The sequence below is a fragment of the Oryctolagus cuniculus genome, chromosome 17, assembly GCF_964237555.1.
Source record: "Oryctolagus cuniculus chromosome 17, mOryCun1.1, whole genome shotgun sequence".
NCBI lineage: Eukaryota > Metazoa > Chordata > Mammalia > Lagomorpha > Leporidae > Oryctolagus > Oryctolagus cuniculus.
The window spans coordinates 48722591-48745813 of record NC_091448.1 but is presented as its reverse complement, the minus strand read 5'-3'; the positions used below and the strand labels follow the sequence as shown (position 1 = coordinate 48745813).

General features: G+C 41.5%; 2 protein-coding genes across 2 annotated transcripts; both read right to left on the bottom strand.

The window, feature by feature from the left end:
* Positions 1 to 4996: 4996 nt before the first annotated feature.
* Positions 4997 to 5946, bottom strand: LOC100352235 (olfactory receptor 1468). The gene has a single exon (XM_070060037.1). It carries the CDS (start codon positions 5944 to 5946, stop codon positions 5002 to 5004), a length of 945 nt encoding a protein of 314 aa, XP_069916138.1. The 3' UTR covers positions 4997 to 5001.
* An 11792-nt stretch (positions 5947 to 17738) lies between these two features.
* Positions 17739 to 18686, bottom strand: LOC138846352 (olfactory receptor 1E16-like). Its single transcript, XM_070061793.1, has one exon. The coding sequence runs from the start codon at positions 18684 to 18686 to the stop codon at positions 17739 to 17741; it is 948 nt and encodes a 315-aa protein (XP_069917894.1).
* Positions 18687 to 23223: the final 4537 nt, after the last annotated feature.

Here is a 23223-nt window from a genome sequence, read left to right as displayed (position 1 = left end):
GCCCAAGCACTTGGGCCATCCTCCAATGCTTTTCCAGGTGCATCAGCAGGGAGCTGGATGAGAAGTGGAGCAGCCAGGACTTGAACTGGTGCTCATATAGGATGCTGGTACTATAGGTGGTGGCTTTACCCACTAAACCATAGCATTGGCCCCTGTGTGTACATTTTTATGGGATATAATCCAATCTCTCAACACACACACACACACACACACACACACACACACACACATATATATATATAGCATAGGACCCATTATTATGAATTATAATCACCCCACTGTATTATAGAACTCTAGAGCTTATTCTGTCTGTATTTTGGTGGGGGCCTTTAATATGTTCTGAATTTTAATCTTGTGTCTGTTAGACTATACTCTGTTATGTCTCTTTCAGATTCATTTATGTTATCTTTTGTCCAGATAAGTTTCAAATATGTCAGACTTTTTAAACATAGTTCCTGAGTTTTGTGTGATATATGAGGGGGCTTCAAAAAGCTCATTGAAAATTTGTATCATATTTTAATCCCATTTTCCATGAAACTTTTGAAGCCTCCTCATAAATTATTTTATATTATTTTTATATTTGTAGTTTCCGTTTAGCTTTTGAAGCTATTAAAGTTACTGGGGCCGGCGCTGCGGTGCAGCAGGTTAAAACCCTGGCCTGAAGTGCCGGCATCTCATATGGGTGCCGATTCTAGTCCCGGATGCTCCTCTATCTTCTGGGAAAGCAGAAGATGGCCCAAGTCCTTGGGCCCCTGCATCCGCGTGGGAGACCCAAAAGAAGCTCCTGGCTCCTGGCTTCAGATTGGCACAGCTTTGGCTGTTGAGGCCGTCTAGGGAGTGAATCAGTGGATGGAAGACCTCTCTCTCTGTCTCTACCTCTCTCTGTAACTCTTTCAAATAAATGAAATAAATCTTTATAAAAAGTTATGTTTACATGTAGTGTAAGGAATTCATTTACTATTTTTCCACGTCCAATTTTTCTCAGTGTCATTTTTGAGTAGTATATTCTTTCCTCCATTGATTGAAATTCTGTATTCATCATAAAATAGATCCTCACAGACACAGGACTATTTCTTTACATTTTTCTCGCTGTATTTGATTTTTGTCAGTTCCTGAATAAATTATACTATTTCAACTATATATTGATTTTTTTCAAATACATATTGATATTTTACAGACCAAGAATAAACTTTCAGGTTCTATTTTTCAAATAATTCTTAGAAATTTTACCCATTTTTCTTTTAACTTAAGAATCAGCTTGTCAGTTTGCACAGAAACAGTTCCATAGGGAATTGGACTCGGGTTTCATTGGATATATTTGATGTGAATTGATGTTAAAATATTACAGCTTCAAAACTCATCAAATTATATACTTTTAAACTGATTTTACTATGTCAAGGCTAATCTTCAAAAAATCTGTTTAAAAGGAGGCACCCTGGCTGGCGCTGCGGCTCAATAGGCTAATCCTCCACCTGAGGCGCCGGCACCCCGGGTTCTAGCCCCGGTCAGGGCACTGGATTCTGTCCCAGTTGCTCCTCTTCCAGTCCAGCTCTCTGCTATGGCCTGGGAGTGCAGTGGAGGATGGCCCAGGTCCTTGGGCCCTGCACCCGCATGGGAGACCAGGAGAAGCATCTGGCTCCTGGTTTTGGATCAGCGTGGTGCACTGGCTGCAGCGTGGCGCCGGCCACAGCAGCCATTGGTGGTGGAGGGGCAGTGAACCAACGGAAAAGGAAGACCTTTCTCTCTGTCTCTCACTGTCTACTCTGCCTGTCAAAAAAAAAAAAAAGGCACCCTTTCCATGGCCATTATATATCTCCTTTCATTGTGGTATTCTTGTATGTATCTCAGTAAAGAATTTGTTACAGTACAGAGGGAGGTAGAGACAGAGACAGAGAGAGGTCTTCCATCTGCTAGTTCACCCCCCCAAATGGCATGACTGGAGCTGAGCCAATCTGAAGCCAGGAGCCAGGAGCTTCTTCCAGGTCTCCCACATGGGTGCAGGGGCCCAAAGACTTGGACCATCCTCCACTGCTTTCTCAGACACATTAGTAGGGAGCTGGATTAGAAGTGGAGAAGCTGGGATCGAAAGCAGTGCCCATATGGGATGCCAGCACTGCAGACCAGGGCTTTAACCTGCTGCATCACAGCACTAACCCTTCTTGTATCTAATCTAATTGGCCTTGAGAACAGGCTCGTTTTTTCAGTGTTGAGGTTTTTTTCCATTGTATTTCTGGTATAGAGGAAACTAATTTAAAGGCTAATATTTTATCTTGTAACTGATAATTCTTTTGTATTGTGCCACTGAGATTTCAGAGTTTATTCATTATTTTTTAAAGATTTCTTTATTTATTTGAAAGTCAAAGTTACACAGAGAGAGAAGAGAGGCAGAGAGAGAGAGAGAGGTCTTCCATCTGATGGTTCACTCCCCAGTTGGCTGTAACAGCCAGAGCTGAGCCGATCCAAAGCCAGGAGCCAGGAGCCTCCCCCAGTCTCCCACGCGGGTGCAGGGGCCCAAGGACTTGGGCCATCTTCTACTGCTTTCCCAGGCCATAGCAGAGAGCTGGATCGGAAGTGGAGCAGCCGGGTCTTGAACCGGCGCTCATTTGGGATGCCAGCGCTTCAGGCCAGGGCATTAACCCACTGTGCCACAGCACCAGCCCCCAGAGTTTATCCATTATAAGAACTGACATTACCTTTTTTTTTTTTTTACAGGCAGAGTGGACAGTGAGAGAGAGACAGAGAGAAAGGTTTTCCTTTTTGCTGTTGGTTCACCCTCCAATGGCCACCGCGGCCGGCGCGCTGCGGCCGGCACACCGCGCTGATCCGATGGCAGGAGCCAGGTGCTTATCCTGGTCTCCCATGGGGTGCAGGGCCCAAGTACTTGGGCCATCCTCCACTGCACTCCCTGGCCACAGCAGAGAGCTGGACTGGAAGAGAAGCAACCGGGACAGAATCCAGCGCCCCGACTGGGACTAGAACCTGGTGTGCTGGCGCTGCAAGGCAGAGGATTAGCCTAGTGAGCTGCGGCACTGGCAACATTACCTTTTTTTTAAAAAAAATATTTACTTATTTATTTGAAAGACAGAGTTACAGAGAGAGGGAGAGACAGACAGAGGGGTCTTTCATCCCCTGGTTCACTCCCCAAATGGCTGCAATGACCGGAGCTGAGCCAGTCTAAAGGCAGGAGCCAGCGACTTCTTCTGAGTCTCCCGCATGGATGCAGAGGCATAAGCACTTCTTTCCCAGGCCATAAGCAGAGAGCAGGATTAGAAGAGGAGCATCCAGGACATGAACCAGTGCCTAAATGAGATGCCAGCACCGCAGGCAGGGATTTAACCTACTACACCGTGGCGCCGGCCCCAGAACTGATGTTACCTTAACAACCATATAGAAAGTACATTATTTCAAGAAATATGAAATCAAATGTAAAGAAGTGGTTGATCAAGGAAGCCTGTAGAAGGTGACATCAGAAATCAGGATGTAGGATTAAGGACACTTGACGGGACATAAAGAGCTGAATGTTGAGCATGATGTGATTGAACTGCCCGTGGAAACTCAAGTGGAGATATGCACTAGTCAGATGAAAATGGCAGTTGGGAGCTCAGGAGAAAGGTCTGGGCTTCAGATCAAGATGTGGAGGTCAGGAAAACATACAAGAGGATGAAGGTGATGGCTTTGGAGGCCCTCACTTGTGGGACAAAGGAAAAAAGTTAAGGTTGGAACTTTTGCCATACATGGAGCTGTTTGAAAAAAGAATGGTTGCCCATCTTCCTTCTGAACTGGAAAAGAATGAAAAGAAACTGGAGTCAGATAGTTTGTGATATTATATAGGCTCAGCAACTGACACACTGATTGGGCAGTCATTGAACTCCTCCATATTTTGCATATTTTACCTTGATAGTAGCTTCTGAATATCCTTGAAGTTGTCATGAGGGTGGAATAAAAACAGTTATTTTGTGAAAGTCAAAATATCAAATAGAAGAGAGACATCCTTAAAAAGTGAACTTATTTGTACCAGCTCTAGCTTTTTTCTCATTACTAGAGAAAATTTTAAATCTTCTTGTGCTGTTAGTTAATTCTAAATAAACCCAAACTACACCATTGTTGTAAAGGATTAGAAAAAATATATTGAACATCATGCCAGGCCAAGAAAGTCTTTGTAAATGTGAAAATAAATCTGGAGGGGTAGAGGGTACTTAAGTGATACAATGTTGTGAAATTTTCTTTTGGGGGGTATTTATAGGAGACATTTAGTGGTTGGTTGGGATAATTAACACACTTGATCTAATTTAGTACTGAGCAAAGAATATATGGAACTACTTAGAACTGCCACAAACAAAGAGGTGTTCTGGATAAAATAAGAAAAGTCCTATAACAATTTAAGAATGTAAGACATGCAGATGATTTAAAACAGTAATTCTTAAAAAAAAGATTTATTTTATTTGAAAGGCAGAGCTAGAGAGAGAGAGAGAGAGGCAGGCAGGCAGGCAGGCAGAGAGATCTTCCATCCACTTGTTCACTCCCCAAATGGCTGCAACAGCCAGCACTGGGCCAGGCTGAAGCCAGGAGCCATGAGCAGCTTCTGGATGTCTCATGTGGATGCCCCCGTGGGCTCTGCATTTGGGCTCTCCTCCACTGCTTTCTCAGGCACATTAGCCGGGAGCTGGATCAGAAGTGGAGCAACCAGGACTCAAGCTGGTGCCCAAATGGGATGCCGGCACTGCAGGTTGTTGGCTTAATCTGCTATATCACAACCCAGCAAACCAGTAGTTTTTAAACTATGCTTTTCCAGGTGAGGAAGATAAAGAGGAAGAGACAGCCAGGTCATGAAGATCCTCTCCCTTAGTTAAATTGCTCAGCTACATTTTCTTTCTTAATATTAAATGATTATGTGGTGTGCCATTTTGACAGAAATTCACGTAAAGAGTCTGGAATAGTATTCCAATATTAGTATCTGTATATATGTATGAGATAAATTATGTAAAAATTTTAGTTCTGCCATCATAGGCAGAAGAGGATTTTCTTTTTACAAATGACTCTGCCCAAGGCTCCCTTCATGTCTCTGTTCCTCAGGCTGTAGATGAAGGGGTTCAGCATGGGAGTCACCACAGTATACATCATAGCCATGACAGTCTCCTTCACAGTAGAATTATTGGCTGATGGGATTAGGTAGAGACCAATAATTGTGCCAAAGAACAGTGACACCACGGACAGGTGGGAACCACAGGTGGAGAAGGCCTTACGGATGCCCCGCGCAGAAGGAACCTTGATGATAGACAACACAATCCTTGCATAGGATGTAATAATGAGTAGGAAGGGGATGACAATAACAAGTCCACCCATGACAAATATCACCAACTCATTGACATGGGTGTCAGAGCAGGCCAACTTCAGCAGAACAGATATGTCACAGAAAAAGTGGGGGATCACATTATCTGCACAGAAAGACAGCCTGGCCATGAGCAGGGTGTGCAGCAGGGCATGGAACGTGGTCAGCACCCAGGACAGCACCACCAGGCAGAAGCAGAGCTTGGGGCTCATGATGCTGGTGTAGTGCAGGGGGAAGCAGATGGCCACATAGCGGTCGTAGGCCATGGCCACAAGGAGGAAGCTCTCCAGGTCTGCAAAAAATAGGTAGAAGTACATTTGGGCCAGACATCCTGCATAAGGGATGGATGGGACTTGGCTCTGCATGATCTGCAGCAATTTGGGCATTGTGACAGAGGAGAAGCAGAGGTCAGAGAGGGACAAGTTGCTGAGAAACAAATACATGGGCGTGTGGAGATGAGAGTCCAGGTGAATGAGGACAATGATGAGGAGGTTCCCTATGACTGTGGTCAGGTACATGGCCAGGAACAGGACGTAGAAGAGGTTTTTGTGCTGTGGCTGGATGGGCAGGCCTAGGAGGAGGAACTCTGAGACAGTGGTTTGGTTCTTTCCAGTCATGTTCTGTTGCTAGAGCCCTTAGGCAGAAGCAGTAGTGTCCATCAAAAGTTGAAGTTTGATTGATTGTTTCTATGGTACGCCGACTGTTAAGTGTTCTGAAAAAAATTATTTTTTTCACCATCATCACAATGAACATAATCTCTATACTCCAATGTTTTATAATCAGATTATATCCTTATAGAGTTGTATCTATGAGCTATATGGAATCTGTTCTGTTTGCATTAACATTACATTAACATGACAATTGAAAAAAAAGCTAAGAAGCAACCATAGCCTTGGCAACTCATGACTAGAGCCTAGGGAGATTACTGACGCCATAAACAAGAGTGTCAAATAGTTAAGTCAACAACAGGAGTCACTGTGTACTTACTCCTCATGTGGGATCTGTCCTTATTGTGTTGTCCAATGTGAAGTAATGCTATAACTAGTACTGAAACAGTATTTTACACTTTGTGTTTCTGTGTGGGTGCAAACTGAAGAAATCTTTACTTAATATATACTAAATTGATCTTCTGTATATACAGATAATTGAAAATGAATCTTGATGTGAATGGAATGGGAGAGGGAACGGGAGATGGGAGGGGTGCGAGTGGTAGGGAAGTTGGGGGGGGGAGCCATTATAATCCATAAACTATACTTTGGAAATTTATATTTACTAAATAAAAGTTAAAAAAAGGCAACCAGACACTTTACCTTCTGCTCACAAACATTGGACAACATAGATACCTATAACCTTTTCTGGCATCTGCTATGTGCTTGAAAACTCAAATTCATTTTTTTCATTGAAGCTTGTATGAGGTTACCCTCGGACTAAGATCTTTGTGAGAGTACTTTCCATCCGTCAGTTACCTGTTTGCTTTTTTCAGAGTAGGATTCTGTCCTCATTGGTATATCTCACAAGTTATATCTTCAAAAGTTGAAGTTTGATTGATTGTTTCTATGGTACGCTGACTGTTAAGTATTCTGAAAAAAATTATTTTTTCACCATCATCACAATGAACATAATCTCTACACTCCAATGTTTTATAATCAGATTATATCCTTATAGAGTTGTATCTATGAACTATGTGGAATCTGCAAATTGTCCAGCACATATTAAATATTAACTCCTAATAATAATCTTACATGTAAAAAAGAGGCTTGTAATTGTGACTTTCTTTACTTCTCATTAACAATTACAACATTCTATCTTTTCTAAAACATTCTTTTCTATTTTCTTCTGAGGCATGAAATACATTACTTTTATCTTCCTGGTTGGTTATCCTCAGTAACTTTAATTGGCTACTGTTCTGTCACTTTTTTTCTTTTTCTTAAAGATTTTATTTATTTATTGGAGAAGTAGAATTACAGAGAGAGGGAGAGACAGAGTGTAGGGGCTTCCATCCATGGTTCACTCCCAAATGGCCACAACAGCCAGGGCTGCGCCTGATCTGACGCCAGGATCCAGGATCCAGGAGCCTGTTCTGGGTCTCCCACATGGATGCAGGGGCCCAAGCACTTGGGCCATCCCCTACTGCCTTCCCAGGTCATAGCAGAGAGCCAGGTTGAAAGATGAGCAACTGGGACTAGAACTGGCGCCCACATGGGATACTGGTGCCGCAATCAGAATATTAACCCACTGTGCCACGGTGCCAGCCCCATGTCACTTTCTTACTTGTTAATGTTCGTCAAGCCTTTTTTTCTTTTAATTGTATGAATACTCCCAAGAAAAATCCTTCTACTCAGTGTCTTAGATCACTATTTAAATATCAGGTGCAGACATCTTTGACACAGAGAACTCTATCCCATTATTTTCTATGGATGGTTCATGGGCACCATAAGCTCAAGAGATCCCAAATGACTCATGATCTCAACATTTCCCTCTCCCAACCTCCTCCTCCACTCTCTCATGTTTCAGTGAGAGGAATCTAGGATCAGAAATATGTGAGCTTTATCTCATTCATTCCTTCTCTCACCATCAGTTGCAATATAGCTGTCATAGATTTCATACTTCATCTCACTCTGATTCATTGACTCCTCAACCCAACACCACAATCTTAGACCAAACAGATCTTACCTTACTTGGACTATTAAAAAATCCTCTCTGCTCTTCTCGTCTTCTGCCTTAATACCCTTCTCCTTAAAGATGCTTCATTCACATTGTGGCATTCTAAGATAAAACATTTTTCCTATGGATTTTTAAATTTTTTATTTATTTTCATTTTAGAGGGCTTTATTAATAGATTGTTAGGGCCACAGCAAATGCATGTAAATTACTACAACACAATTATCATCAATTCTAATGTTAATGTGTTATTAAAAAAAGAGGAAAGATTCAATACAGTTCATACATACAGTTCTAAGAATATAACATTTCTCTTCTGCCCTCTCTGTTTCTCTACCTTGCTGTCTGTCTTTATTTTTTGAGATATTTTATTTTAAAATTACATCATAGTCAAAGACCTAATGATCCAGCGAATACAGTGAAAAGACCCTAGCTCAGCAGGCATGTAGGCAATGGCTATAAACAAGAATCAAATGAAAAGATGACTATTTCCCCCATATCCAGTGAATTTTAAAATAATCACAGATTATTAAAACTATAGTAGCTTAACCAGTGGTTTCACAAAGATATAAAACAAAGTTTTGCAAAACTGTATTTGCAGCAATACTGATAAACAGGCATTTCTCTTTTTGGGTTATATTTTTTATTTTTTTTTCTTTTTAAATTTTAGCTTCTACATAAAAGGGAGAACATGCAGTATTTTTGTGTGTGTGTCCAGCTTATTTCCATCAACATAAATGAAAATCTTATCATCTCTCTCTCTCTCTCTTTTTTTTTTTTTTTTTTTTTTTTTTTTTGGACAGGCAGAGTGGACAGTGAGAGACAGACAGAGAGAAAGGTCTTCTTTTGCCGTTGGTTCACCCTCCAAGGGCCACTGCGGCCTGTGCACTGCGCTAATCTGAAGCCAGGAGCCAGGTGCTTCTCCTGGTCTCCCATGCAGGTGCAGGGCCCAAGCACTTGGGCCATCCTCCACTGCACTCCCGGGCCACAGCAGAGAGCTGGCCTGGAAGAGGAGCAACCGGGACAGAATCCAGTGTGCCGGCACCACAGGCGGAGGATTAGCCTATTGAGCTGTGGCACTGGCCCATCTCTCTTTTTAAGATAATTTATTTTATTTGAAAGGCAGAAAGAGAGAGAGAGAGATCTTCCATCTGCTGGTTCATTCTCCAAATGGCTGCAATGACTGGGAGTGGGTCAACCAAAAGCTTGGGGCCTGGGACTGCAGCTGGGTCTCCCACATGGGTGGCAGGGGCCCAAGTACTTGAATCATCATCTGCTGACTCCCAGGCACATTAGCAGGAAGCAGGATTGCAAATGAAGAAATAGAGTCTTGATCCAGCACTCAGATATGAGATGCCAGCATTGCAAGTGGCAGCTTAACCCTCTGCATCATGAAGTCAGCCCCAGGATCATCTCTCTTTTGATGAATGGTCTGAGAGATTCTCATTCCTCATAAAATAAAGGCAAAACTCCTTTCAAGGATACAAACATTGCTTCATAACCTCGCCCTTGCCTAGCTGCACACTCTCATCTTGCCCCACAATGACCCCTGCATCCCACCCTCCAGCAATGCTGGACTGAAACACCCTCGTCTTGTTGTCCCTCCTGCCTACCACTTCATTCCTTTTGCACCCTCCCTCACCTGCTCATCCTTCAGGTGTATTTCCTGTCCCTGCTCAACTAAACCTTTCTGTGTCTCCAGACTTGGTGAGGCCTGCTACTATGCTTCCATCCCATCCTGAACTCACCCTGCAGCGGTCAAGCCCCTTGATTACTCGTTTAGTCGACTTCCCTGATGACTGGGGCACAGCCAGCATTTGGTGCAGTACCTGATGTTTCACAATGTCCATTCACTTTTCTTCAGGCTGAGATGTGGATTCCTTCAACTTTAAAGGAGCAAAACCCCATTATGTTAAAATAACTACATTTATTAAATCATCTCAAAATTAAAAATCTCTAGCCTTAACTATTTGGCATGAATTTTTGGCAATCTATCCAAGTTTAAGATACAATTTTGTATCACAAAATATTAGGGAACCTCAGATATACTATTTTTTTTACAGGCAGAGTGGACAGTGAGAGAGAGAGACAGAGAGAAAGGTCTTCCTTTGCCGTTGGTTCACCCTCCAATGGCTGCCGCGGCCAGCGCGCTGCAGCTGGTGCACCACACTGATCCGATGGCAGGAGCCAGGTACTTATCCTGGTCTCCCATGGGGTGCAGGGCCCAAGGACCTGGGCCATCCTCCACTGCACTCCCAGGCCATAGCAGAGAGCTGGACTGGAAGAGGAGCAACCGGGACAGAATTCGGTGCCCCGACCGGGACTAGAACCCGGTGTGCTGGTGCCGCAAGGCGGAGGATTAGCCTAGTGAGCCGCGGCGCTGGCCCAGATATACTATTTTTAACAATACAGTTGACTGAGCCCATACATCTTGATGCTGAAATGGACATGATGTCATGGACTTTGATGTAGAAAAAATAAATATGAGAATTTAATAAATTATGGGAGGAATTAAAGGAAGAAATATGGTTTCTATCCTGACTTGTTCACTTGAGATCTTCTTCAGGGTTCCATATCCTATGTAATAATTTTACATGTCAATGTGGCTAGGTCTTGGCGGCTGGCACCGTGGCTCAATAGGCTAATCCTCCGCCTGTGGCACCGGCACACCAGGTTCTAGTCCTGGTTGGGGCACCGGATTCTGTCCCTGTTGCTCCTCTTCCAGTCCAGCTCTCTGCTGTGGCCCGGGAGTGCAGTGGAGGATGGCCCAAGTCCCTGGGCCCTGCACCCACATGGGAGACCAGGAGAAGCACCTGGCTCCTGGCTTTGGATCAGTGTGGTGCGCCGGCCACGGTGCACCAGCCGCGGCGGCCATTGGAGGGTGAACCAACGGCAAATGAAGACCTTTCTCTCTGTCTGTCTCTCACTGTCCACTCTGCCTCTCAAAAAAATAATGTGGCTAGGTCTTGGTAACAAGTTTTTTCTAAAATACTTGATGTAGGTATTGTGAAGATATTTTGTAAAGTGCTTAACATTGAAATAATTAGATTGTGAGTAAAGTGGATTATTTTCCACAGTGTGCTGAGCATAATGGAATCAATAGATTTTAAGAGAAAAGTCTGATGTCCCCTGAAGAAGACAGTTTCTGTCTCCAGAGTGCTTTGAACTCAAGGCTAAAACATCAGGTCTCCCCAGGGTCTTCACTTGCCAACCTACCCTAATGATATCAGATTTATCAGCTCCTATAATCATGTGAAATAGTTCCTTAAAATTAATCATGTGTGTGCATGTGTATATGAGTGTACTTGAAAAAGTTCATGGAGATATGGAACTAACAGCATGAATTAATTCTGGTGTAAAACCTTTTGGAATACATGCCCCTTTTCATAATATACATGTTTATGTATTAAAATTTTTTACACCAAAATAAAATCATTTTTCTGTTTTCCTACAACTTTTTGAGTGTACACGCACACACTGTTACTTCTGCTTTATTTTCTGGGGATCACTAACACATTCCGTTTTTTCTCAAAGCTGATTAGGAAAGCAGAGGAGAAGCATCCATCCACATGTGTGGGAAGAGCCTTTTTTTTAAAGATTTATTTCATTCAAAGTGGGACAGTCAGGAAAGAACAGGTGTTCATTTTGGTGTTCAGTTTGCTCAGCTGCTCCACGTTGAAGCCAGCTCCTTGCTAATGTGTCTGGGAACAGTGGAAGATGGCCCAAGTTCTTGGACCCCTGCACCCATGTGGGAAACCTGGATCAAGCTTCTTGCTCCTGACTTCAGTTTGGCTGAGCCCTGGCCATTGCAGCTATTTGGGGAATGAGCCAGCAGATGGAAGATCTCTCTCTGTCTCTGTGTCTCTTCTATCTCTGCAAATATCTTTCAATTAAATAAATCAATATGTTTAAAAGAGACTGCTTTACAGAGTTATTATGTTGAAATGATATGCTCACTGAAAATACATTGTACAGTAAGTGAGAATAATGGCGACTATCATTTAAAAAATTGTACTAGGAGAAGATTACTTAAAGTATTTCTACAGTGTGGCACAGTTGTAGGAGGCAGAGAGATGGAGAAGAGGAACGTTATCACAGCTGAAAAGTGATTCATACAACCTGGAAACTAAGGAGGGACACTGAGGCACTGCCAGCTCATTCACCATCCTGTCCAACTTACCCAGGGTTCTAAAGGTGGCTCAGGGCTGGGGGCTCAGGGCTGGGGCTCCAGATCTGCTTCCCTTTGCTCACAACAGGCATCAGAGGGGACAGCCTTTGCTCTCATGATCAGTGTCTGCGTTGCTGCTTCTTACATACTTGTTCTCCCCATCCCTGGGCCTAAAGGGCCCTGCGTCCCAGAGGAGGCCACATCCTGGAGTAACTCATTAGGGACAAAGTAATTGCCCAGGACCTCACCAGGACAGGACTCTCCAGAGTCCCACAGCAGTGAGCACAGTCCTGGGTCATACCCGACTACACCTTGGGGAAAGGTGGGGACGGAGAGAAGTTTGTGATGGGTGCTTAACCAGCCTGTTAAGAGAATGTAACATAAAAGGTAGACCATAGCCATGTAAGAATTTAGGCTTTGTCCTATGGACATGAAGAAGCCATGAGTGATCAGTGAGTGGAGTACCATCAGGAAAGACACATCCATGCTTGGAAAGATGTCCAAATGTCAGGCTCTCTCACTATAACCCACTTCTCTGTAGGCAGTCCCCAGCAGAGAGAAAAACTGATAACAAGAGTCCGCTCCTGAATCAATCATACATAGAAATCCAGGCAGGACAGGAACAAGAGAAATGATGAATCTCCCAGATTCTGCACATTCTGCCTCAGGCCGTGATTAAAAGAGAAACCCAGGTTCTCATTCTGTTAACTGCCTTTCATATCCTTAGCTCTCTAGGGAAACCTCAGAAGTATCGTCCACTGCCGTCATCCATTCTGTTCTCCCTACATGTCCTGTTACCTCCTAATGTCAATTGCTTCGTGTGCCTGCAACTGATCATGAAGTCATGTGTGGCAATTATAATTCCAGTACCCATTTCTTGTTCATCTTTCCATTAACCATGATTGGCTGGTGAGGATCTTTACATAATGGCTCATAGGAAATTCTAATTCCCAGAGAATGTGCATCTTCACTGGTCTTGCCTTTACTGGATTCTTGCAGGTTTCATTAATGGAAATGGAACTACTGAGTGACATCCAAAGAATTCCCCCGAATTTCAGGCATGGTTCTTCCTGCTGCCCTTGTGTGCCCATGTGTGCTTTACTTTCTCTTGGTGGTCAATATCCTTTACCCGAGGTGGAATTACCACCCCTCCACCAGTGTGTGTGTGTGTTACCTAAGAATCTAAAGGACTTGGGGCAGGTTCAACTTCCAGTTGAACGAAACTGTCTTTTAACCCTTGGCAGAAAATGCACACGTCTTGAGGACCACACATTTCCAGTTCACCGTTTGAGGTTCTTTCAGGTACCTTTTATTGTAGCCAAAGCTGCAGAAACCAGTTCTGTGCCGATTTCGACTGGCTTTGGTAGATACAACTCAACAACTCCCCACTTCCATCATTCTCCACGTGCTCCTTGCATCTTCTCTGGGATTGGGGAAGCTTTTAGCACTCCTCCAAATGTTCAGATCTAGGATGCATTTGAGCTAATTGTTGAGTGTGTGGTGTAGAGTGAAGTTTGCTTTTTTTGCATATGGAAATTCAATCTTTTCATTTGTTCCACTGAATTTTCATTGTATCTTTGGAAGGTGCAAACCAATGGAAGATGCACGAGTGGGTCAATTTCTTGTATCTCCATGCTCTTCTACACACTCCATACTGATGTATATTTCTATCTTTCTTAAATAACACATTTTTCTGCTTATTGTAGCTTCATGATAAGTCTGGAAACCAGGTATTATGAATCCTGTTACTTGGTTTTTCTCTTCTGAAGTGAATTGTGGTTTTTAGTTTCTTTACCTGTGGAACATAATTATCAATTTGTGGACCAAAACATCTGTTGGAATTTTGATTGGAATTGTGTTGACTGTCTAGATCAGTTTAGAAAATCAAGATCTTAACAGTAAGTCTTTCAGTCATTGAACATGGTATGTTTATTATACAAGAGTAATATTTGATTACTTTTACCAGTGTTTTCATCATATAGATCTTGCCTAGATCTTTAATATTTAAAAATTTATTTTGTTTTATTATTAAATGAGAAATAGTCATTGTTTATAGGTACAATGTGCTGTTTTGATATATATATATATATACATTATGAAATTATTAAAGCAAAAATTCTACCTGGTTTTAAAAAGATCTATTTTATGTATTTGAAAGGCAAAGTTATAGAGAGAGAGGGAGAGAGATCTTCCATCTGCTGGTTCATGCCTGAAATGGCTGCAATGGTTGGGTTGGGCCAGGCCTGGAACTCCAGTTGGGTTTCCCACACGGGTGGAAGGGACCCATCTTCCACTGCTTTCCCAGGTGCTTATGCAGGGAGCGATGTAAGAAGCGGAGTACCTGGGACTTGAACTGGTACTCACATGGGATGCTGGTATCACAAGTGCAGCTTAACCCACTGCACTACAATACTGGCTCTAATACTTACCTTTTTTGTCATGGAAACATTCTTAGTACTTCTGAAGTTTGCATAACTTTATTCTTAACTAACGTTATCAGTGGTTTTTAAAAAGATTTATTTTATTCATTTGAAAGGCAGAGGTATATTATAAAGAAGGCTAGACAGAGAGAGAGGTCTTCATCTGCTAGTTCACTCTCAAATGCCATGAGGCATGGCAGGCCCTTACTTTAACCTGCTGAACCACAGCACTGACCTCTATTGGGTTATTATTAACATTGTTACTAGCCTTGTTGTACAATAGGCTTCAAATGCTTATTCCTCCAACCTAAATAAAACTTTGTACCCTTTCTCCAACAGCTTCTATTCCTTCCCTAGCTCTGATAACCACTACTCTACTTTACATCTCTATAAACTTGATATTTTTGGATTCTCCATGTAAATGAAGTTATGCAGGTCAGTATACAAGGAGACTTCAAAAGGTTCATGGAAAATTAGCGTTATATTTTAACTCCATTTTTCATGAACTTTTACCTCTTGTTTGCCTTTTTATGCCTAGATTATTTCACTTAGCATGATGTCCTCTAGTTTCATTCGTAGGGTAGCAAGTGACAGGATTTCATCCTTTATATGAATAGTATTCTATTATATATATTATATACATATTATATATATTATATATAGTTATATATGAATAGTATTCTATTGTTTGTATGTACCACATTTTCTTTATCCATTCATGAATTAACAGACATTTAGGTTGTGTCAATTTCTTGGCTATTATGAATAGTGTGGCAAAAGGCATAGGAGTGTTTCACTTGGATATATTTTCAGTGGTAAGGTTACTATACATAAGGCCACTCTTTTTATTTATCTATACTTTTTTTCTGTACTGGTTATGTTAATTCACATTCCTACCTACAGTGTGTAAGAGTTCCATTTTTTTCTACATTCTCATAAACACTTGTTATTTTTTTTTTTTTGATAATAGCCAGTCTAACTGGAGTGAGGCCATATCTTATTGTAGTTTTAACGTGTGTTTCCTTGATGATTAGTGATAGCATTTTTTCATGTACTTGTTGGCTATTTGTATTTGTTCCTTTGACAAATGTTTGTTTAGATCTAGTATCCAGATTTAGTTGGATTATCATATTCTTTTTGGCTGTTGGGTTTTTTGAGTTATATATATATATGTGTGTGTATATATATATATTCTGGATATTGCCCTTTTTCAGACATGGTTTGTAAATATTTCCTCTTGTTCTGTAGATTGTTCACTCTGTTAATTGTTTAAGTCTTTAATTTTTGTATAAGAGTCCAATTCTGTTTTATTTACATGTGAATCTCCAGTGTTCTAACACCATTTATTGAAGATATTGTCCTTTTCCCATTGTGTAGTTTTGGCACCTTTACTAAAAATCCTTTGACTATAATGTGTGGGTTCATTTCTGGCTTCTTTGTTTTGCCATTGGTCAATGTGTATGTGTTTTATGACAATATCTTGCTGATTCATTACTATATAATTGCAACATGTTTTGAAATCAGATAGTATGATGTTTTCAGCTTTGTTCTTCTTGCACAAGGTTGTCTTATCTATTAAGGGTCTTTTCTTCAGTAGTTTCATATTGATTTCAGGATTTTTTTTCTTATGGAAAATGACATTGAATTTTGCTAGAGATTATATTGTATCTGTAGGTTGATCTGTATAGTATGGACATTAAACAATTAACTCCAATTCCTAAATATGGAATATCTTTCCATTTATTTTTATCTTCAACATATTTCATTAATGTTTTAAATCTTTGATGTAAAGATATTTGCTTCTTTGGTTAAATTAATTTCTGAATATCTTTTGTGGCTAATGTAAGTGAAATTTTTAAACATTTTGTTTTCAGATAGTTCATCGTTACAGTATACAAATATGACTGGTTTCTGTATGTTAATGTATCCTACTATATCAAATTAATTTATTAGCTTTAACAGCTTTTTGATGGAGTCTTTAGGATTTCTGTGTACAAAATCAGTTAAGCAAACACAGACATTGCACCTTTTCTTTTCTAATTCAGATATCTTTCAATTCTTTCATTTCCTAATTGTTCTGGGTGGGTTTTTCAGTACTGTTGAAAAGTCATGAGAGTAGAATAAAAACACAGACATGAATTTCTTTTGTAAAGTCCAAAGTAAGAGGCATCCTTAAAAAGTGAAAATTTTGCCAGCTTGTAGTGTCTTTCTGTATTCCTGGGGAAGCAAAAATTCATGGGCCCCTGAGTATTAGTTAATTGACAAGTAGACACAAAATACATCACTGTGTCAAAGGGTTAGATCAACTAAAGGTCAGGCTGGATCAAAAAAGACTATGTAGACATGAAAATAAATCAAAATGGGGGGAAAGTTAAGAGATAAAATGATGTGAGCACTTTTGAAGAAGGATATATAAAGGAGACATTGAAGGAAGGCTGGAGGTTCAGATGTTTGGATATTATTTAGTATTGATTACAAGCACTATAGGATTACAGAGGACTATTTAAAATGCAATATTCAAAACATAATTCCAGATAATATAATAAAGCATGTCTTTTCAAGCATTTGAAACTTAACCATTCTTTAAAATTTTGGTTAACGACAGTTAGACATATTTATGGTGTGATATGTACAGTGTTATATTTAAATGCATGTATACAATGCATAGTAATAAAATCAGGACAAATAATTTTTCCTGTCTTTACTTTATGATTAGAGCCTTGGAGCTCCTGTCTTCTGTTTACTAAAAAGGCATGAAAATGTTATTGTGAACTATGTAGGCACCCCCACTATGCTGTGTAGCACTAGTAGCTTGTGCCTTCTTACTCTTGATTTGAAAAACCCCTAACCCAACCTCTCTTACGTGGAAGTTAAAAAAACCCTCAATCTAAACATAGACTAGTAATCATTTTATTGTTTATATATGTATTCATGGAGTTATTTAAAGTAGTGGTTCTTAAACTATGCCTCTCCAAGGTCATCTGGGGAGGTCAGAGGAAGTATGGCCATGTCTCCAAGGTCAGACTCTCTTTTGAACTACAGGACAGGCATATTGTAGTACACCATTTTAACAGAGGTTCCTTGGTACAGTAAAAACTTGGAATAATATTTCAGCATCAATTAAGTATACGTAAAGGATAAAATTGTGTAAAAATACTTGTTACCATCCTAGAGAGAAGAGAGTCTTCTTTCCACAGTCAATTCTTCCCAGGGCTCCCTTTATGTCTTGGTTCCTCAGACTGTAGATGAAGGGGTTCAGCATGGGAGTCACCACAGTATACATCATAGCCATGACAGTCTCTTTCACAGTAGAATTATTGGCTGATGGGATTAGGTAGAGACCAATAACTGTCCCATAGAACAATGACACCACAGACAGGTGGGAGCCACAGGTGAAGAAGGCCTTATGGATGCCCCGTGCAGAAGGAACCTTGATAATGGAAGACACAATCCTTACATAGGACATTGTGATGAGTAGGAAGGGGATGACAAGAAATGTGCTTCCCATGACAAATATCACCAACTCATTGACATGGGTATCAGAGCAGGCCAACTTCAGAAGAGCAGACATATCACAGAAAAAGTGGGGGATCCTGTTGTCTGCACAGAAAGACAGCCTGGCCATGAGCAGGGTGTGCAGCAGGGCATGGAACGTGGTCAGCACCCAGGACAGCACCACCAGGCAGAAGCAGAGCTTGGGGCTCATGATGCTGGTGTAGTGCAGGGGGAAGCAGATGGCCACATAGCGGTCATAGGCCATGGCCACAAGGAGGAAGTTCTCCAGGTCTCCAAAAAACAGGAAGAAGTATATTTGGGCCAGGCATCCTGCATAGGGGATGGATGGGACTTGGCTCTGCATGATCTGCAGCAATTTGGGCATTGTGACAGAGGAGAAGCAGAGGTCAGAGAGGGACAAGTTGCTGAGAAACAAATACATGGGCGTGTGGAGATGGGAGTCCAGTCGAATGAGGATGATGATGAGGAGGTTCCCTATGACTGTGGTCAGGTACATGGCCAGGAACAGGACGTAGAAGAGGTTTTTGTGCTGTGGCTGGATGGGCAGGCCCAGGAGGAGGAACTCTGACACAGTGGTTTGGTTTCCTATCATGTTTGTTGCTAGTACCTTTAAGAGGAAATAACCATGTCCAACAAAACTTGAACTTACATTGATTATATTACTATGATACATTATCTGAAAAGATGTTTCCTTTCAGTCTCGTCACAATGAAAGTAATTGCTAAATTTCAAATTTCTGTAATTAGAATCTATATAATTATACATGCTGCCGAAGCGAGCACAGAATCTATATAATTATAAACAACCTATTTTCTTCACATCTCTTTAACATGTTAACTATATTCCATCATTTCTAAAACATACTTTTCTATTTGCTTCTGAGACATAAAATATGTTAGTTTTCCTTTTACCCACCTGGTTGGGCATCCTTGATAAGTGTAATTCACTCCTGCTCTGTCAGTACTTGTTTTTAAAAAAGATATTTATTTGATAGTCTGAGTTACAGAGGGTGGTAGAAGACAGAGACTTTCCAATTACTGGTTCATTCCTTAGATGGCTGCAATAGTCAGGGCTGAGCCAGACCAAAGTTAGGGCCAAGAGCTTTCTCTGGGTCTCCCACATGGGTGACAGGGGCCCAAACATTGGACCATCTTCTACTGCTTTCCCCAGGCCACTAACAGGGAGCTTGATTAGAAGTAGAGCACCTGGATATGGTGCCCATGCAAGATACCAGTATTATAGGCAGTGGCTTTACCTGCTACACCACAATGCCAGCACCCCTTTCAGTATCTTATATGTTGGTTTTCCTCAGGGCTTTTTGTAAACATCATTCTTTTATAATTCTATGTGAATTATATATCCCAAGAAATTGTATACCTCATGAAAAAGTCATCTACTCAATGTCTTAGGTTATCATTTAACTATCAGACTTAAATGTCTTTCTCATCCAGGTAATTCTGAATCCTATTGCTCAATAATTATCTTCTGTGGATGTGTCACAGGCATGTTAAGCACAACAGATCTCGAAGGAAACTCATGATCTCACCTTTCACTCTTCCACCCTCTTCCTCCTCCACTCTCTCATCTCATTCTACTTCTTACACCAGCACCACACTGCCAGATCAGGATGGCATGTTCTCTCCCCTGGACTGTTGAAATAGCCTCTGAATTAATCTCTTTGCCTTCCTGATCAATGCCCTTCTCCTTGAATGTTTCATTCATACAGTGGGGGGAACTCTAAGGTGAAAATCTGATCATTTCTTTTCTTACTAACATTTCTGTGAGTGCTCACTTCTCTTAAAGTCAAAGACCCTTTGAAGGATACAAATTATGTTTCATTGTGATACTTGTGCCTACCTCCATATTCTCATCTGGCTCCACAATGATTCTTTTTATTTTTTTAAGATTTATTTTATTTTAAAGACAGTTAAGAGGGAGGTAGAGCCAGAGAGAGGGAGAAAGGTCTTCCATCCACTGCTTCACTCCCCAGATGACCTCAACGGCCATAGCTGAGCTGATCTGAAGCCAGGAGCCAGGGGTTTCTTCTGCGTCTCCCATGTAAGTGCAGGGGCCCAAGCATTTGAGCCATCTTCTGCTACTTTCTCAGGCCGTAACAGAGAGCTGGATAGCAAGTGGGGCAACCAGGACTCGAATGGGCGCCCATATGGGATGCTGATAACACAGGCTGGGGCTTTAACCTGCTGCACTATAGCACCGGCCCCCACAATGACTCTTGCGTCCCACTCTAGAACAATGATGGACTTAAACATAATTTCTTACTTCCAAACCTTTGAACTCGCTTTTCCTTCCACCTAGCACCCTTTCCCCTCTGCTCCCGTTTAACCTGGCTTACCTGTACTTATTCATATATATTACATATCACTTGCTCAGCTAAACCTTCCTTGTGTTTCCAGACCTGATGCTATACTTTCACCCCAGCCTGTACTCACACTGTAACACTCAATACCCTAGATCATTAGTTTGCAGCCAGTCACCTCACCTTATACAGTGAACTCCATTCAGGTGAGGATCCTCTTGAGTTCAGCAGAGCCCACAATGGGTAAGGCACCTGAATATGATCCAGGTGTCATTAACATTTGTTAGCTGCCTGCCATTCCCCAGCTTAAAGACAGAACAACTCTATCAAGCTAGAATCATCACTCCCATAAAGTCCTGAGTTAAGATGCCCACATCCCTGATAGGAGTACCTGGGTTTGATTCCTAGGTCCAGATCCTGACTCCAGTTTCCTTCCAGTGCAGATGCTGGGAAGTAGCGACGATAATTCAAGTAATTGGGTTCCTGTAACCCACATGGGAGACCTGGCTTGTGTTCCCAGCTTCTGGCTTTGGGCTTGGTCATTGTGAGCATTTAGGGAGTGAATCAGCACCTGGGAGCATTCTCTGTCTCTGCCTTCCAAATAGAGAAATAAACTCTATAAGTGATTAAATATTACTTTACTAGGCCTTTTATTTATATTGAATTACAAATTGAGGGAGGCCTGTGCAAAATTTTTAAATGTACATAGATGATTCTAAAAGACAGGGCTTAAAACAGCTGCATTAAAGGGTGCTCACAGAGCAGTCATCCTATTGAAATGATATGACAGAGAAGGCATTGCACAACAATTATTAATGAACACTGTCACCAACAAAAATTATAACTGCAACATTAATAAAAAAGATTTCTACAGGGCAGTACAGTCTCGAGAGGCAGAGAGATGGAGAAGAGGAAAGATATACTGAAGAACTGTCCCACAAAGCATCATTACAAGCTGGGAAACCAAGACCTTAAGTTGGAAGGACACTAGGGCACCAGCTTATTCACCCTCCTGCCCAACTTACTCAGGGTGTCTGAGGGTGACTCCAGGGTCTTGACCCAAGATCCTGCTGCCCTTCATTCATACAGCCTCTGTAGTCATTACCTACGTCTGCATCACCCCTTCTTACATGTCTCGTTCTACCCATGCCTGAGCCTAAGGGGCTCTGCATCCCAGAGGAGTCCAGAACCTAGAGTAACTCATTAAAGACGAAGTAATTGCAGGACTTATTCAGGACAAAGGCTTTCAGAGTGGTGACTGATTATAGTCACCTGACTACTTTGGGAAAAGGTAAGGGTGAAGGGAAGTTCCTGGGTAGATGCTTAACCATTTCCTGTTAGAGAATAGAGAGTAGCCTGTGTGGCTGGAGCAAGTATTTTGGGAGGTGAAGAATGGTTGGAGAAGCCATAAAAGCAGGGAGGGCCAGCTTATGAATGTTCTAGATATCTTAGCCATGCAACAATTTAGGTTTTGTCCTGTGAACAATAAGCCATCTGTGGCCCTTGGGTTGAGTACCACCACAAAGGGCACTGATCCCTGGGTGTCAGTATTTCTCACTACAACCCAACTCCCTGTCAGTGGTGCTGCATGAGAGAAAAACCGCCTTTAACAAGAATCAGCCATCTATGGTCCAACCATATGCAGATATGTAAGAAGCACAGGAAGAAGAGAAAAGATGAACCTTCCCAGTAATATTCAGTTCTCCTTCAGGATGTGATTAAATGACAAATCCAGATTCCCACTCCATTTATCTACTTTCAGCTCCTTAGCTCCCCAGGAAAACTTTAACAACACCTACCACCACCAGCATCCCTATCACTCTCTAAATATCTCCCATTAGTCCCTGATCCCAAGTTCTTCCTGTGCCTGCCGTTGATCAGGAGCCCATGTGTGACATTTGTAATTACTTTTTTCAGTACCCACTCCATGTACACCTTCCCAGTGTCCAATATCAGCTGGATGAGGATCTTTATGTAGTGGTAGAATGAAAATGTTATTCCTAGTAAGTGTATCTTTATTGGATTTCATGGTTATTTTTACAGTTTTCACCAATTTTTTTAATGGACATGGAATACTAAGTAGTATCTAAAAAATTCCCCAGGATTTCAGACATGGTCCTCCCTGTTCTTGTAGGTACAGCAGCTCAATTTCTCCTTGGTAATTAACATCAGTTATCTCAGGCAGAATGGAAATGCTGCTTTTGAATATTGTTTTATAAAAGACCTCCAAAGGGGCTGGCATTATAGCATAGCATGTTAGCCTCTGCCTGAGATGCTGGAATCCATATGGATGTTGGTTCGAGTCCTGGTTGCTCTACTTCCAATACAGCTCACTGCTAATACTCCTGAGAAGGCAGTGGAAGGTGGTCCAAGTGTTTGGGCCCTTGAACCCATGTGGGAGCCTGGAAGAAATTTCAGGCTCCTGGCTTTGGCCTGGCCAAGCCCTAGCCATTACAACCATTTGGAGAATGAACCAGCTGATGGAAGATCTTTTTCTCTCTATCTTTCATCTTTCTGTAACTCTGCCTTTCAAATAAATAAGCAATAATTCTTTTTTAAAAAGGCCCCCCATGATTTATCCAAGGTATGCAGAGATGGTTCAACGTTTGCAAATCAATCAATGTGATACACCACATTAACAGACTGCAGAAGAAAAACCATATGATTATCTCAATAGATGCAGAGAAAGCATTTGATAAAATACAATACCCTTTCATGATAAAACTCTAAGCAAATTGGGTATAGAAGGAACATTCCTCAACACAATCAAAGCAATTTATGAAAAACCCACGGCCAGCATCCTATTGAATGG

Excerpts from the sequence above, each read along its gene's own strand:
- LOC100352235 (XM_070060037.1), bottom strand. The coding sequence starts at position 5,946 with ATGACTGGAAAGAACCAAACCACTGTCTCAGAGTTCCTCCTCCTAGGC.
- LOC138846352 (XM_070061793.1), bottom strand. The coding sequence starts at position 18,686 with ATGATAGGAAACCAAACCACTGTGTCAGAGTTCCTCCTCCTGGGCCTG.